The 15,270-nt window shown below is 37.3% G+C and overlaps 1 protein-coding gene across 2 annotated transcripts in view; it reads right to left on the reverse strand.

Annotated features, from left to right (window-relative positions):
• Window positions 1–10,291, reverse strand: part of STRN (striatin) — a 574,950-nt gene extending 564,659 nt beyond the window's left edge. Inside the window, exon 1 of one of the 2 annotated variants that reach the window (XM_053711828.1) lies at window positions 9,694–10,291. In XM_053711828.1, coding sequence (XP_053567803.1) covers window positions 9,694–9,960 — 267 coding nt within the window. In that variant the 5' untranslated portion in view covers window positions 9,961–10,291. The remainder of the gene's footprint in view (window positions 1–9,693) is intronic. The other variant, XM_053711827.1, reaches the window with a different exon arrangement.
• Between the last annotated feature and the right edge of the window lie 4,979 nt (window positions 10,292–15,270).

Genomic DNA, 15,270 nt, shown 5'->3' on the forward strand with positions numbered 1-15,270 from the left:
ACCAGAAGAAGATTAAAGTTTTGGAATGGCCCAGCCAGAGCCCAGACCTGAATCCGATTGAAAATTTGTGGGGTGATCTGAAGAGGGCTGTGCACAGGAGATGCCCTCGCAATCTGACAGATTTGGAGTGTTTTTGCAAAGAAGAGTGGGCTAATCTTGCCAAGTCAAAATGTGCCATGCTGATAGAGTCATACCCAAAAAGACTGAGTGCTGTAATAAAATCAAAAGGTGCTTCAACAAAGTATTAGTTTAAGGGTGTGCACACTTATGCCACCATATTTTATTTTTTTTATTTTTACTTCCCTCTACCTAAAACATTTCAGTTAGTTTTTCAATTTAGTTGTACAGTTTATAGGTCACATTAAAAGGTGGAAAAAGTTCTGAAATGATTTATCTTTGTCTCATTTTTTTACATCACTGAAACCTGACTATATGTCTTGTTGAACAATAGGAGAATAAAGTCCATATTTTGGGAAGGTAAATTAAAGGGATGGTAAACTCAGTATAGGGTGAATATGTTATAGGTATTATCAAATCATATTAAACTGTCTCCTTAAATTTCGCTATAAACATGAAATAGCCATTTACTTACAATTTCAAAATCAATAATCTATCCGTTCTGTTAAATCGCCAGCCCACCGTGACGTCACATGGATTTACCCTGCCTGTGTCCAATCCTCTATCCAGTCGCTAGACAGGCTCTTTGCATTACAAATTATGCGCATGTGCCCTAACGATAATTCCCGACGATCCTAACAACCAATCAACTTCATCAAAATACGTCTAAGAATTTGCGCGTGCACGGTCGATTTCACGCATGAGTCTTCTGTTTTTTTTCACACGGCACTCTCGGCACTCGAAAGTAAGCACTGTATTGTATACTATTATTTTACGATACATTCCTTACTTGGAGTAGTGCCAGTAAGTACATCATACTAATTTCGATTGTCAATATGTTTGTTTCCCAAATGAAATGTCAGACCTAATTTGCCAATAGAATTTGAAGGAAGAATTAGATTACATAGAAATATAATTATAATAAGATATCTAACTGAGACATATTTGAACATTGTGTTTACAGATTGATAGAAATGTTGATGAAATAAAAATTTTTATGTACATAGCTAGTACGTTTTGAATAAACGATTTGGAATACTTTTATGTAGATAATCGATCATAATTTGAGAATAAAAAGTAATTGCTCTTATAAAAATACTGTCTTTGAGAAACAAAAATATTATTTGGCAAAATAATAACCTTTGTAAGGATCGCTCGCACACCCGCTAGACACCAAATGATCATTCACACTTAGAAAAGTAAACATTGAATGTCACGAGTCAATGTTTACTTCCTAGACGTCATGCAAATGAATGCGCATGCGTCAACAATTAGAATCTCATGAACGAGCAATGAGGGTGACGTAAGGAGAGGGTGGAGAGAGGACTAAGGACAGAGTGTGGTTACGGGCATGTAAGAGGGGCGGAGCGAGGCGGGGAGATGCGGAGCAAACAGCTTACAAAAGATTAGGAAAATTTTTAGAAATTAAATACTAAATTAAAAAAATAACAATGCGGTTTGATTATACATACCTATAGCAGTGTAAATATGCAATTGATAAGTAAAAGAGTTTACCATCACTTTAAAGATAAATGTGGAACTATAAAGTATGTTTGTGAAACATTTAGTAAACTGCCTTCTATGCTGCTGTTAATGTACACTAAGAAACATGACAATGCATTTTCACATTTCATTTAGTAGCTTTTACTCATATTTTTGTATTTATGCAAATTAGTTTATAAAAGTGCTCAAATTGCAGACATTTTTTTATCATTTTCTTTGGGTACATCCCAAGAAAGTACTGAAATTGACTAAGGCAAGTGTTTTTGTATACAGATATACATAGAATGATCTGAGGAGTGTGACATCAGGGTAAAATGTGCAGAACTGGTTTCCTAGGATTCATCAAGCCCTACATTATTGTGCATCTTATTTATAGCCTATTGTTCTTTACGGGTAAATCTTATGCAAGCAATGGATCCCTTGGCCGGAACTAGTGGAAAAGAGACAGACCAAGAGCAATAATTTGTTTTGACAATATCCCAATTTGTTGGCCCCCTGTATCATGTAATATTCATTTTGACTTTAGTGTCTCTTTAAATGGAAACCTTCAGAAATTGATGTTTTTGCACAAGTGATACTGAATTATTAAGGCTAGTTGCATAATAAAGGCTTGTGAATGTACACTACACAAAAAAAAAAAAAACACTAGAATACATTTTGTAATGTCAAGTTTTAGAAGGAACCAATAAATAGGTGGATACAAAGATCCTTTAAAATTAGGGAGATAAAACCTAAAGCCCAGCAAGTTTAATGCAGCCTTGTGGTACTTTGTGCCACACTGCTTCACTTCCTTTTTGTATTTCTTTGTAGCAAACTGGTAATTCCAAAATGTATAGGTTATTGTGCACATACATACATACTAAATAGCATACGTAAACAAAGTGGCTTGCACTCGCTGGGCTTTTCAAAAACTTGCCCCCTTCCTCAGACAAAGTAACACAGTGAAATGAACATATTTATACACCAAACATCCAATGAAAACAAACCCAACCCTTGATTTAGAAAAAAAATAAAGCGTCAAGAAGGAAAAATAAAGTGAAGAAAAACATGAAATCAAAAGTTTAAAAATAAGCCTGAATACACAAAAGCTATTGTCCAATAGATCTAAGCCATAACAGTAGCAGACAGATGAGGGCGCATCAGGCAGTATACAGTGTATCAGCACTCGCTCTAACAGCGGATCATACCTGACAGTTCACGCATGAATACGAGGAGGCAGAGGAACACCTTACAGTGTTCGTAGTGGCAGTTTGACAGAACACAGATTGCGTCATCACGTATAGTCAGCTGTGTAAACAAAGCACGTAACGGCTGATCCGGCCAATTTGTACACTGTCACTACAAGGAAGGGAAAAAATGAGCAGGCACAATGCAGGAATATTGGCTAAACAAAAATAAAATGTATGCACATGAGGACTATATAATATAAAGCCCAAATGTAGGGCAAGTTACAAGTGTAGGAGCAGAGTCAACATGTAATAGGGAATAGCTACATCATACAAAGTTAGGTGATGCCATTTGGATTAAAACAAAAAAGGCAGTGCCCACATAATACACTTTTTTCCCCTTCCTTGTAGTGACAGTGAGTGTACCGATCGGCCGGATCAGCCGTTTACACAGCTGACTATACGTGATGACGCATTCTGTGTTGCTGTAAGGCCTTCCTCTGCCTCCTCTTATCCATGTCAGGAATGATCCGTTGTTAGAGCGAGTGCCGATACACTGCATATGATGGCTCTGTTTATCCGTCTGCCTGCTACTGTTATGGCTTGGATCTATAGGACGATAGCTTTTGTGTACTTATTTTTAAACTTTCAATGTCATGTTTTTCTTCACTTTATTTTTCCTTCTTACAGATGAGAGGAATAGAGGGTGTATATGTACTTTGTTTATTGTGGTTGCTAGGACAACCACTTGGTGTTTTTTTTGCTTTGAATCAAGGGGTGGGGTTTGTTTTCATTGGATGTTTGGTGTATAAATATGTTCATTTAACTGTTACTTTCTCTGAGGAAGGGGATACGGTCCCCGAAACGTCACAAATAAAAAAGGCACGTTTTTGAAAAGCCCAGCGAGTGCAAACCACTGTTTGTTTACTTATGCTAATGAGCAGGTCCCGGTAATGATTTGCTGCAGCTGAGCCTACCGAGGTGTGCTTTCAACAAAAGATACCAAAAGAAAAAAGCAATTTGAAGAATATAAATAAATTGGAAAGTTGTTTAAAATTACAATCATGAAAGTTTAATTTTGACTTTACTATTCCTTTAATACAAAGTCATGAGTTAATTTACCAACTCAAAAGGTGGCCTACAAGCTTTTGTACGTGCCCACTCATTTGAAAAAGTGTGCACACCTGATTTAAACCAGGGCTCTACTAAGACTAGAAAATGTGCCCTGCTGCTTAGAATAATAGTGAGGCTGACAGCCGCACCTCTCACTCTTGCACACACTTCATTCAAAACCTGACTGACAACGCAAGGGTAGGCTACTGCTGCATATATTTTAGACAATCATGAAATATATAGAAATGAGATGGCTGCAAAAACTTGATGGCTTAAAAATTGTTTAGCCAACTCCTAGATTTAGAATGAATTTGTCAAGCTTGGCTTTGAACCATGGTGAGTGCAGACTATAATGTTGGGGAGGTAGGTTCTGTACAGTGTTTACAACAATAACAGTTGCCATACAAATATGCAGTAGGAAGATTTGAAGTCCCAGAAATATTTGAATTAGGCAAGTCTCTTTAGAAAACATGAGCCGAAATGAGTCAGGCCATTTTTACACTTGCTTTTTATCTTTTATTATGCACAGCTTCCATGCTTGAATAAAATTTTGATCACCTTTGCCGCACTCCGCTGTTCGTTTTTGTCTTCGCTATGTTTGAATTAGTTAGCATGTGTTTTGTGCGGGGTAGTTTCTGGAATGGACAATGTTTTACCAGGATGTTTAAAATGTTGTTTTTGCAAAGAGATTATCGTTTTCTAAATAAGCCAGACAGTTTTCTTTGCATGGAACCCGTTACTTTCAAAACTTAATTTTTTGTTTGTTCTCTTGCTAGCTTTATTTAAAAAGCAGGAATTTAAAGCATAGGAGCCAGCCCATTTTAAGGTCAGCACCCTGGATAACGTTTGCTTATTGGTGGCTACATTTAGCAAACCAATAATCAAGCATAATCCAGGTTCTCAACCAAAAATGGGCCAGTTCTTAAGCTTTACATTCCTGCTTTTCAAGTAAAGATAGCAAGAGAATGAAGAAAATTGGATAATAGGAGTAAATTAGAAAGTTGCATGCTCTATCTGAATCATGAAAGAAAATTTGGGTTTAGTGTTTCTGTAAAAGACCATTAAACAAAGAAGAAGAACTGTATAATCAAAGCATTATAAAAAGACAATAGTACCTAAAATAGGCAGTAGATTTTTGACAAATTTCATGACAGCCATCAGGTAATAACGGACTTGTATACACTGAACTCTTGCACATGCTCAATAGGAGCAGGTGCCTCACAAATAGTGCATATAAAAAGTGTAAAACTGATAATGGAAGCAAATTGGAAAGTCTTTTAAAACTAAATGCTCTATCTGAATGATGAAAGTTTAATTTTGACTTTAGTGTCTATTTAAAGAGATTTTCAACAAGATTCTAAACTAAGATGAAGTGGGAGCTTACGTCTGCCTTACGTTCAAGCTGTAAAACTGAATGTAGTTAAAAGTAAATTATACTGTTAAGTAATATTAGGAAAGCAATTACCTACTGAACAAGAATATTAAATATAATGCTTAAAAAAGAATCATGAAAAGAAACCTATTAAGTCACATGGAAGACAGTCCATAAAATATATGAATGCTGTATTTCCCCATTACTGTATAATAAAGTGTAGTCATTCCTACACCCTTAATAAGGCACAAAAACAACCTTGAGAAGGGAAATGATTATACAACCTGTTTACTCATCTCAAAGGCCGAGGTAATGAAAAGTACACACCCCTTGACTGAAAAAATAATCTGATTTGTAGATGCAAGATCAAAAATAGATAGATAGATAGATAGATAGATAGATAGATAGATAGATAGATAGATAGATAGATAGATAGGAGTCTACACCAGAATTGTTATTGTTTTAAAAGATAGATAATTCCTTTATTACCCATTCCCTAGTTTTGCATAACCAACAGTTATATTAATAATACACTTTTTACTTATGTGATTACCTTGTATCAAAGTCTCTGCAAACTGCCCCCTTATTTCAGTTCTTTTGACAGACTTGCATTTCAGCGAATCAGTGCTAACTCCTCTGTAAATTCATGTACATGAGCTCAATGTTATCTATACGACACACATGAACTTACACCCTCTAGTGGTTAAAAACTGTCAAAATGCATTCAGATAAGAGGCGGCCTTTAAGGTCTAAGAAATTATGTGAACCTCATAGGTTTAGCTTTCAACTAAGAATACCAAGAGAACAAAGCAAAATTGGTGATAAAAGTAAAATAGAAAGTTGTTTAAAATTACATGACCTATCTGGATCATAAAAGTTTATTTTGGACTAGACTATTCACTTGGTTTTCCTCATGATTAAAAAAAAAAAGGGACATGTAACTCAATTCCTCGTTAAATGATTCAAACAGAGCATACAATTTTAAACATTTCCAATTCACTTCTGTTATCTCATTTGATTTGTTCTTTTGGTATCCTTTTGTCGAAAAGAATATCTAGGTAGGCACAGGAGCTAGAAACAAAAAGGGAAAAAGGAGGACAAATCCGGATAGATAGCCAGTGGAGTTTTATTCATCTGTAGAGTAGTTTAGCAAGGACAGCTTAAACTAACTGACATGTTTCGCGCATGTCTCATGCACTTCTTCAGAGATGCTAGCCGATTGGAGGCTGCACACACAACCCTGCTGCTATTTGCTTATGTATTCAGCTAGCTCCCAGCAGTGCATTGATGCTTTTTCAATAAAGGATAAACAAGAGAATTAAGAAAAGAAAAAAAAAAAAACAGAATATACGTAAATTTTCAAAATTGCTCGGAGTCACAAAATATATTTTTTGGGTTTCATGTCTCTTTAAAAAAGGGACATGATACCCAAAATGGTGTCTCATTCAGATAGAGAATATAATTTTAAACAACTTTTCAGTGTTCTTTGATTATCAGGTTTTGCTTCATTCTCTTGGTATCCTTTTTTGAAGTAGAAAACACACTACTGCAACACATCAGCAAGTCAATGATAAGAGCTACGTTTCTACAGCCACCAATAAGCAGCTAGCTCCCAGTTCCTGAGCCTACCTAGGTATGCTTTTCAACAAAGGATACCAAGAGTACAAAGCAAATTACATAAAAGTGAATTGTTAAATTGTGTTATCTGAATCATTAGAACACATTTTGGGATTTTGTGTCCCTTTAACATTATCAGTGTACCTATATGTCTAAATCCCAATAATAACAGAGATATATCTAAACAAAATTCACAGCGCCATACTAGCAATAAAATTACATGTTGTAATTCATTAGGTTCCAAGTGGTACTTTAGCTATGTGTTTAAACCCATTGCAGGGATTAAAAGGACATAAAACCAATTGTTTTTCTTACATGATGTGATTGTAAACAGCTTCCTAATTTAGTTCTATTACCTTATGTTTTGTTCTCTTGGTATCCTTTGTTGAACAGCATACCTAGTTAGGCTCATGAGCTGGCTGCTGATTGGGTGCTGTAGAACATAGCTCTCATCACTGACTTACCAAGGTGTTTAGCTAGCTCCCAGTAGTGCATTGATGCTTCTTCCAAAAAAGGATACCAAGAGAATGAAGCAAAATAGATAATAGAAGTAAATTGAAAAGTTGTTTAAAATTGAACTCTCTACCTAAAATCGTGAAAGAACATTTTTGGGTTTATTGTTGCTTTAATTGCATAGAGCTGCAGCGTCACTAGTGATAAAAGTACATGCTATTACGAATTAGAGCATGTCATTTTAGCAGTATAATGTCCCTTTAAATGTAGAAATGGAGTATGCTATAGCCAGCATGGTGGTTTATATAAACATTGCATTCCTGAAAAGCTATTTCACAAGCCCCTATAACCCTACAAAAAGCCTGTCAAGACTATGCATTTACAGAACTGTACAATACTTTTATTACATAATAATAATAATAATAATAATAATAATAATAATAATAATAATAATAATAATAATAGTAGTAGAATAACACATTATCCATTACAAGTCGGGGTCGGCTATATACTGATAAACTCCTACGAATTGCAGTTAAAGACAAGATGATCAGAGAAAGAACAGGGAGCATTGAGAGATAGACCAGGGGACATTATTCCACTTCCTTCATGAAAGGAAGGCGTACGTCCCCAAAATGTGAAGGTAAAGTCAGTTCCTTTATATTTCATTATTTAGTAGATTGCATCTATTTATATCATTCCAGAGTATGCCAAGGTTGTAAAAAACAAACAAAAAAACGCCACAACAAAACAAACACATGATTAATTTAAGCATTAAAGCTTACTGTTATCCTGCATTATTATTCTCCACCTTGGACGCCTCCATGTAAAATCAGTTTTTTTGTTTTTTACTGGCAGCTGGTGCAGCCAGTAGACTGCGCACACTATTTAAGTCTATGGAAGCGTGGTCTTATTCTTGTCTTCTGAGCAGTTGCAGCTGAGATCCGACCTGATAGAATACAAACGCAATACCACGCTTCCATACACTTACATAATGCAGGTGGTACTTTAAAGCCTTGAGTATCATTTTAATCCTGTAAATGACATGTTATATATTTAAGATTGCCATCCTATTAAAATTCTGATGTTTTAGGGATCTCAGCCCCCTGGTAATCTGGGTATATATTGGAATTAAAGAGACACACATGTGACAGTGCAAGCAATTTTAAACAACTTTCCATTTGCTTTACTCTAGGTAGGCTTAGGAGCAATGCACTATTGGTAGCTAGCAAGTAATTGGTGGCTGCAGATATATTCCTTTTTTCATTGTCTCATCAAATGTGTTTAGCTTGCTCCCCGTAGTGCATTGCTGCTCCTGAGCCTATTTTAAAATAAAAGGATACCAAGAAAATGAAGCTAAATTGATAATGCTAGAAAATTAAAAAGTTGTTTAAAATTGCATGCTGTGTCTGAATAATAAAAATGTAAGTTTGACTTTATTGTCCCTTTAAAGTTAGCTGTTGCAGTGACAGTCAGTGAACCAATCAGGAGCGGCATAAGTGCAAAGATACCAGCTAAAAGCAGACTGCCAAGCTGAAGCGGACTTTAACTATGGGTTTAAACCCAGAAGCAGAGTGATGTAAAAATAAAGTTCCATAGCATATTTGAGATTTTTTAAATTCCTGTTATGTCCCTTTAATTGTGACTTGTAACTAGACAGCTGACCCACCTAAAGTGTGTGTGACTGTGTATGGGGGGGGGGGGGTTATAGATAGGAAGGGTGAGTGGCCCAAAATTGCACTTTTATTACATTTCCCTTATTTAGAGATTGCATTGTTGTTGTGGAATATTATGATGTATGTATAGTGCACCCTGTATTTGACTTCATGCATATATACAAACACACAAATATGGACACAAAAACGTGCACTAAATTATGTGCTTGCATAACAGAATTTCTGTAGTATCAAATAAAGAATACCTGTCTTCCTTTATGCAAACAAGGAGACAAAACCAACTTGTGTTGCTTATTTAAATCTTGGCATGGTGTTTAGCTACTTATAAACAAATAGTAATATATAAAAATATACAGTATTCAGTAACTATTAAAATACATCTAATTACTTCACTCCAATAGTGGGTTGTAAACACTTTAAACTTACAGCTGTAATTCAGTGACAACAAAAGAAAAAGAAAAAAAGTATACCTACGTATACATATTTTAAATACGTATGAACATGTCTGTAGATATATTAGGGATTTTATTTCGGAAAGGATACGTCCCTGACATTTATATGCAGATGTTTATTGATCAGTAGGGAAACCCACTCCAATGATCATGCCGATCCTCCTCCCACACTCTCCTGAAAGCACCCGTTTCAATGAGTGTCACTATTGCCGTGTGTCATTTACCTGCAGCTCAGCTCTCTCAACCTCCCATTGCGCTCTCTCCACCTCGAAACGGGCCCACTCATGCTGTAGGAAGTGCAGGATTCCGGGAATGCTGTACTGGGCCCTCCCGGCTGTCCCAGTGCCTCCGCCACCACCGGCAGCTGAGGATGCTTCTCCAGTCGCGGCCTCAAACCCTTTTCCAGCTCCCGCACCTGTCCCGGCAGCGGCAGAAAGCAACGAGTTGTTATTATTGTTGAAAAAGACACCGGGCCCCGCCTGCTCGTCCATGGCTACCCCGTGCAGCAGGGGCCGCGTTTAGCAGGGAGTCACCTATTCCCAAACACGGTAACCCGCACACGGTGCGATCCCCGGTAAAAAGAGACTTGCTAGGCCCCGGTGACGGCTACTCCGCTTCCGTTCCACAATGTCTTTCGTACGTCACATACGTTCTGTCCACTCTCCCGTCCCTACGTCCACAACAGTAATCCTGATCTCCGCTGCCACCCACACGCGAAGGAAGACGCTGCCTGGTTCCCTGGGCGGGTCTCCAGCTTTTTCTGACAGCGGCGCACTGACGTCAAGTAACGCTGCTCGGCATTGAGCTCCGAAACCTCCCTCGCTCCTAGTCTTCCTGACAGAACAGGACTAATTCTTTTTTTTTTTTTTTTTCTTCAACAACTTTACTAGTAATAAACAAAACAAAGATTGTAATTAGAATCCTCCATGATTGACTCTGGTAGATTTGGGGTTGTAATGTGCGCGCTACTAGGTTATGTTTTTGTTTTTGAGAGCTTGTTGAAAAAGATAAGTTGTATATAATACAACTAAAAATGTTTGGTGTATTGGTTCTATTTATAGTGATTTTTGTTTTTACTTTTTTCCTTTTTTTTTTTAAGAAACTTTATTCGACCAAGATCAAACATAAATAAGAACAATACATATTTTTGGCGTCATAAAAAGTACGAAAGATACCAACAATTGAAATAAAATCTTTAATCAGATTCATTCCCCTTTACCAATCAACTCTTAAAGAAACTTAAAAAAAAAATGTGTATAAACTAGTTGCCAGTCTGCATACCTCCCAACATTTCAAAATTCAAAAGAGGGACACACCCCCCCCCCCCCCCCCCAAAAAAATTGAAATGTGGTGGGCGGGGCTTAAAAAACCATAAGACCGAAGTAATAAAATTCTAAATAAAGTCATATATTTTAATACACTTAGGCAGCAAATCAAACTTAAGCTCAAACCACTGGTATGGCTATGTGAGCGCTGTATTTGCAAAGACATTGCTAAATATTTTTATCTTAATTGCACATTTATTAATAAATTCTTTAAAACTGCTCTCTGCATTCCCCATTAATATTCTAGATTCTGGCCTTTAAAGTCAGCAAAAATGCACAGTAGCACACTACATAGTATACACTTACACATGCAGATACACACACACTACATAGCATACACTTACACATGCAGATACACACACACACACACTACATAGCATACACTTATACACGCAGATACATACACACTACATAGCATACACTTATACATGCAGCATACACTTATACATGCAGATACACACACTACATAGTATACACTTATAGATGCAGATACACACACACTACATAGTATACACTTATACATGCAGATACACACACACTACATAGCATACACTTATACATGCAGATACACACACACTATAGCATACACTTACATGCAGATACACACACACTACATAGCATACACTTATACATGCAGATACACACACACTACATAGCATACACTTATACATGCAGACACACACACACTACATAGCATACACTTATACATGCAGATACACACTTACACATGCAGATACACATACACACACTACATAGCTTACATTTATACATGCAGACACACACACACACTACATAGCATAAACTTATACATACAGATACACACACACAGTTATGGATACAGATAGACACACACACTACATCATATATGGTTGGCAAGCACATTAGCTGGCAGTCTGCGGCTGCCACTGTTCGTTACACTGTTCGTTACCCTGGTATTAGCACTGCTCATTGTATAAAACTGAAGGCATGCTAGTATTATCACCAGGGGTTAGATATCATCATTACCAGAGGTAGGTTAGAGAGGGTAGGTTAGAGAGGTCACCATTACCCGTGGTCAGAGTGTATACAGCCTTCTTACTCCTGCTTAAACCCACACACAATTCCTTTTCCACAGGGGAATATAACAGTTATCTAACCCTGTGAGAGCAAAGCCAGCTGCTTCTGAGTATGGGCCCAATAGAATTTAAAAAAAAAAAACAAACACACATTAAATGCCTGGAGCAAATCAGGACAGATGGCTAGCAACTCGAGACAAAGGGACAGACCCCTAAAATCGGGACTGTCCCGCGAAAATCGGGACAGTTGGGGGGGTATGAGTCTGCTCAGCTGGTAGCATCAATAATTCTTCAGATGTTAAAGTAAATTACATTATTACTTTTTTTGTAGTGTAAAGAAAATCATATTTCCCCAATCGCAATGTGAAATATTTTAGACAGTGTTTAAAGCCCAAACTCTGCAAAAATTATACAGAGCTCATAACTTGTTCTGTATTTTTTTGGGATACCTTTACTCTGGGAGCTAAAGCCTACTGTCTCCCATAACTAGGGCTGCTATCTTCCACCGAAAAAAAAAAAATTGGCCATCTTAATCTGCATACATTTGCAAGTTGATTGGAGTAGCCATGTTAGTCCAGTGATTTAGATACCAAAATAACAAGATTATTGCATATATACTCCTGTTACTATTTTTATGCAGACATATAGGGTCCGATCCGATATGCAGCGTCGCCCGCAAAAGCCGGCGACGCCAAATTTTTGCGCTGGTTTGGTATCCTATATACGGCGTAACCTAGAAGTTACGCTCGTATTATTTCTGCCTTCGGACGTAGTTTTTTGGCCCATAGACAGGTATACCAAACCAGCGCAGTTTGGTATCCAACATACAGCGTAAGGACTTACGTGGCGAAAATGGAGAAATCTTACTCCATTTTCACCTCGCCACAAAATACAGGCGTAGTAAGCCTTACGCTGAGTATTGGAGCACCGTAACTCCCTAAACTGGCTGCAAAATAAAACCTAACACCTAATGCATGCGCAATGTCTATCTACCTGTCATCCGCGATCCCCCGCTGCATCCCTAATAAAGTGTTTAACCCCTAAACCGCCGCTCCCGGACCCAGCCGCCACCTACATTAAAATGTCTAACCCCCTAATGTGATCCCCCTACACCCGCCGCCACCTACATTAAAATTATTAACCCCTAATGTAATCCCCCTACACCGCCGCCATCTATATTAAAATTATTACCCCCTAATGTGAGCCCCCTACACCGCCGCCACCTATTTTAACTATATTACCCCCTAATCTAATCCCCCCTACACCAGCCGCCACCTATATTAAAATGATTAACCCCTAATATAATCCCCCTACAACCGCCGCCACCCTATATTAAATCTATTAACCCCTAATCTAATCCCCCTACACCTCCGCCACCTATATTAAATATATTAACCCTAAAATACTAAAATGTCCTTACCCTAAACTAAATTACAAATAGCCCTGAAAAGGGCTTTTTGCGTGGCATTGTCCCAAAGTAACCAGCTCTATTACCAGCCCTTAAAAGGGCCTTTTGCGGGGCATTGCCCCAAAGTAATCAGCTCTTTTACCAGCCCATAAGAGGGCCTTTTGTGGGGCATTGTCACAAAGTAATCAGCTCTTTTACCTGTAATCTAATCCCCCTACACCGCCGCCACCTATAATAAATGTATTACCCCCTAATCTAATCCCCCTACACCGCCGTTACCTATATTAAATATATTAACCCCTAATCTGACCCCACTACTCCGCCGCCACCTATATTAACTATATTAACCCTAATTATATTAGGGTTACTATAGTTACAGGTAGCCCCTCAGTTTACCGCCGGGGTTAGGTTCCAGAAGTGAATGGTTGTAAATCGAAACCTGTTGTAAATTGAAACCCAGGTTTATAATGTAAGTCAATGGGAAGTGAGGGAGATAGGTTCCAGCCCCTCTCAAAATTGTCATAAGTTAAAACCTAATACATTTATTTTTAAAGCTTTGAAATGAAGACTTTAAATGCTAAACAACATTTTAAACCTAATAAAATAATCACACAACACAGTAATATATAATTAAACTAAGTTAAATTAACAAAAACATTTGCTAAACAGCATATAAACTCTAATAAAATAATCACCACAACACAGACTTCACTTGCATTTTTCTGCAAACATTCTTTCTATGCGTTCCAATCTGGACTGATTTATAGACAGGAAGATCTTGTTCCTTTGAAATCTGCTCCATAAGCTAAGGTCTGGTTAAACTGATTAATTTCAGCTTGCTTTGCTTTGCTGCAACACAAGCGGACTGCTCCACCTACTGGCTATTTTAATAAATGCACTGCTTCTCAATGCTTTTCAATAGCAGTCACGATGACTGGAAAAAAAGGGTTGTTATTCTGAAACGGTTGTAAATTGAAACCGTTGTAAAACGAGGGTCACCTGTATTATATTATATATATTAACTATATTAACCCTATCTAACTCTAAACACCCCTAACTTAATTATTATTAAAATAAATCTAAATAATATTAACCAAATTATTCCTATTTAAATCTAAATACCTATAAAATAAACCCTAAGATAGCTAACAATATAATTAATAATTACATTGTAGCTATTTTAGGGGTTTATATTTATTTTACAGGTAACTTGGTATTCATTTTAACTAGGTACAATAGCTATTAAATAGTTAATAACTATTTAATAGCTACCTAGTTAAATAATTACCAAATTACCTGTAAAATAAATCCTAACCTAAGTTACAAATACACCTACACTATCAATAAATTAGTTAAATAAACTACAAATATCTAAACTAAAATACAATTAAATACACTAAACTAAATTACAAAAAACAAACAAACATTAAATCACAAAAAATAAAAAAAAAAGATTACAAGAATTTTAAGCTAATTACAACCTAATCCTAAGCCCCCTAATAAAATAAAAAAGCCCCCCGAAATAAAACAATTTTCCTACCCTAATCTAAATTACAAAAGTAATCAGCTCTATTACCAGCCCTTAAAAGGGCCTTTTGTGGGGCATTGCCCCAAAGTAATCAGCTCTTTTACCTGTAAAAAAAAAAGAACAACCCCCCCCATTACAACCCACCACCCACATACCCCTACTCTAACCCCACCCAAATCCCCCCTTAAAAAAACCTAAGTCTAACCCCCCAAGTGCTCCTTACCTGTACCCTGAAGACCGGCGGAGAAGGTCCTGTTCCAGGCGGAGAAGTCTTCCTTCCAGGCGGCGACCTCTTCTTCTTCAGGATCCAGCCGGCGCGGAGTGGAGGAGTTGAAGACTGATGACCGCGGAGCTGAAGACCGTCCATCTGGAACTGAAGACCGGTGATGCTGGAACTGAAGATCGGAGCCGGAGCGTGGAGGATCCTCTTCATACGATCGCCGCCGTACACTGAATAGGAATTCAAGGTACGCAATTAAAAATGG

This window comes from Bombina bombina, chromosome 4, assembly GCF_027579735.1.
Source record: "Bombina bombina isolate aBomBom1 chromosome 4, aBomBom1.pri, whole genome shotgun sequence".
NCBI lineage: Eukaryota > Metazoa > Chordata > Amphibia > Anura > Bombinatoridae > Bombina > Bombina bombina.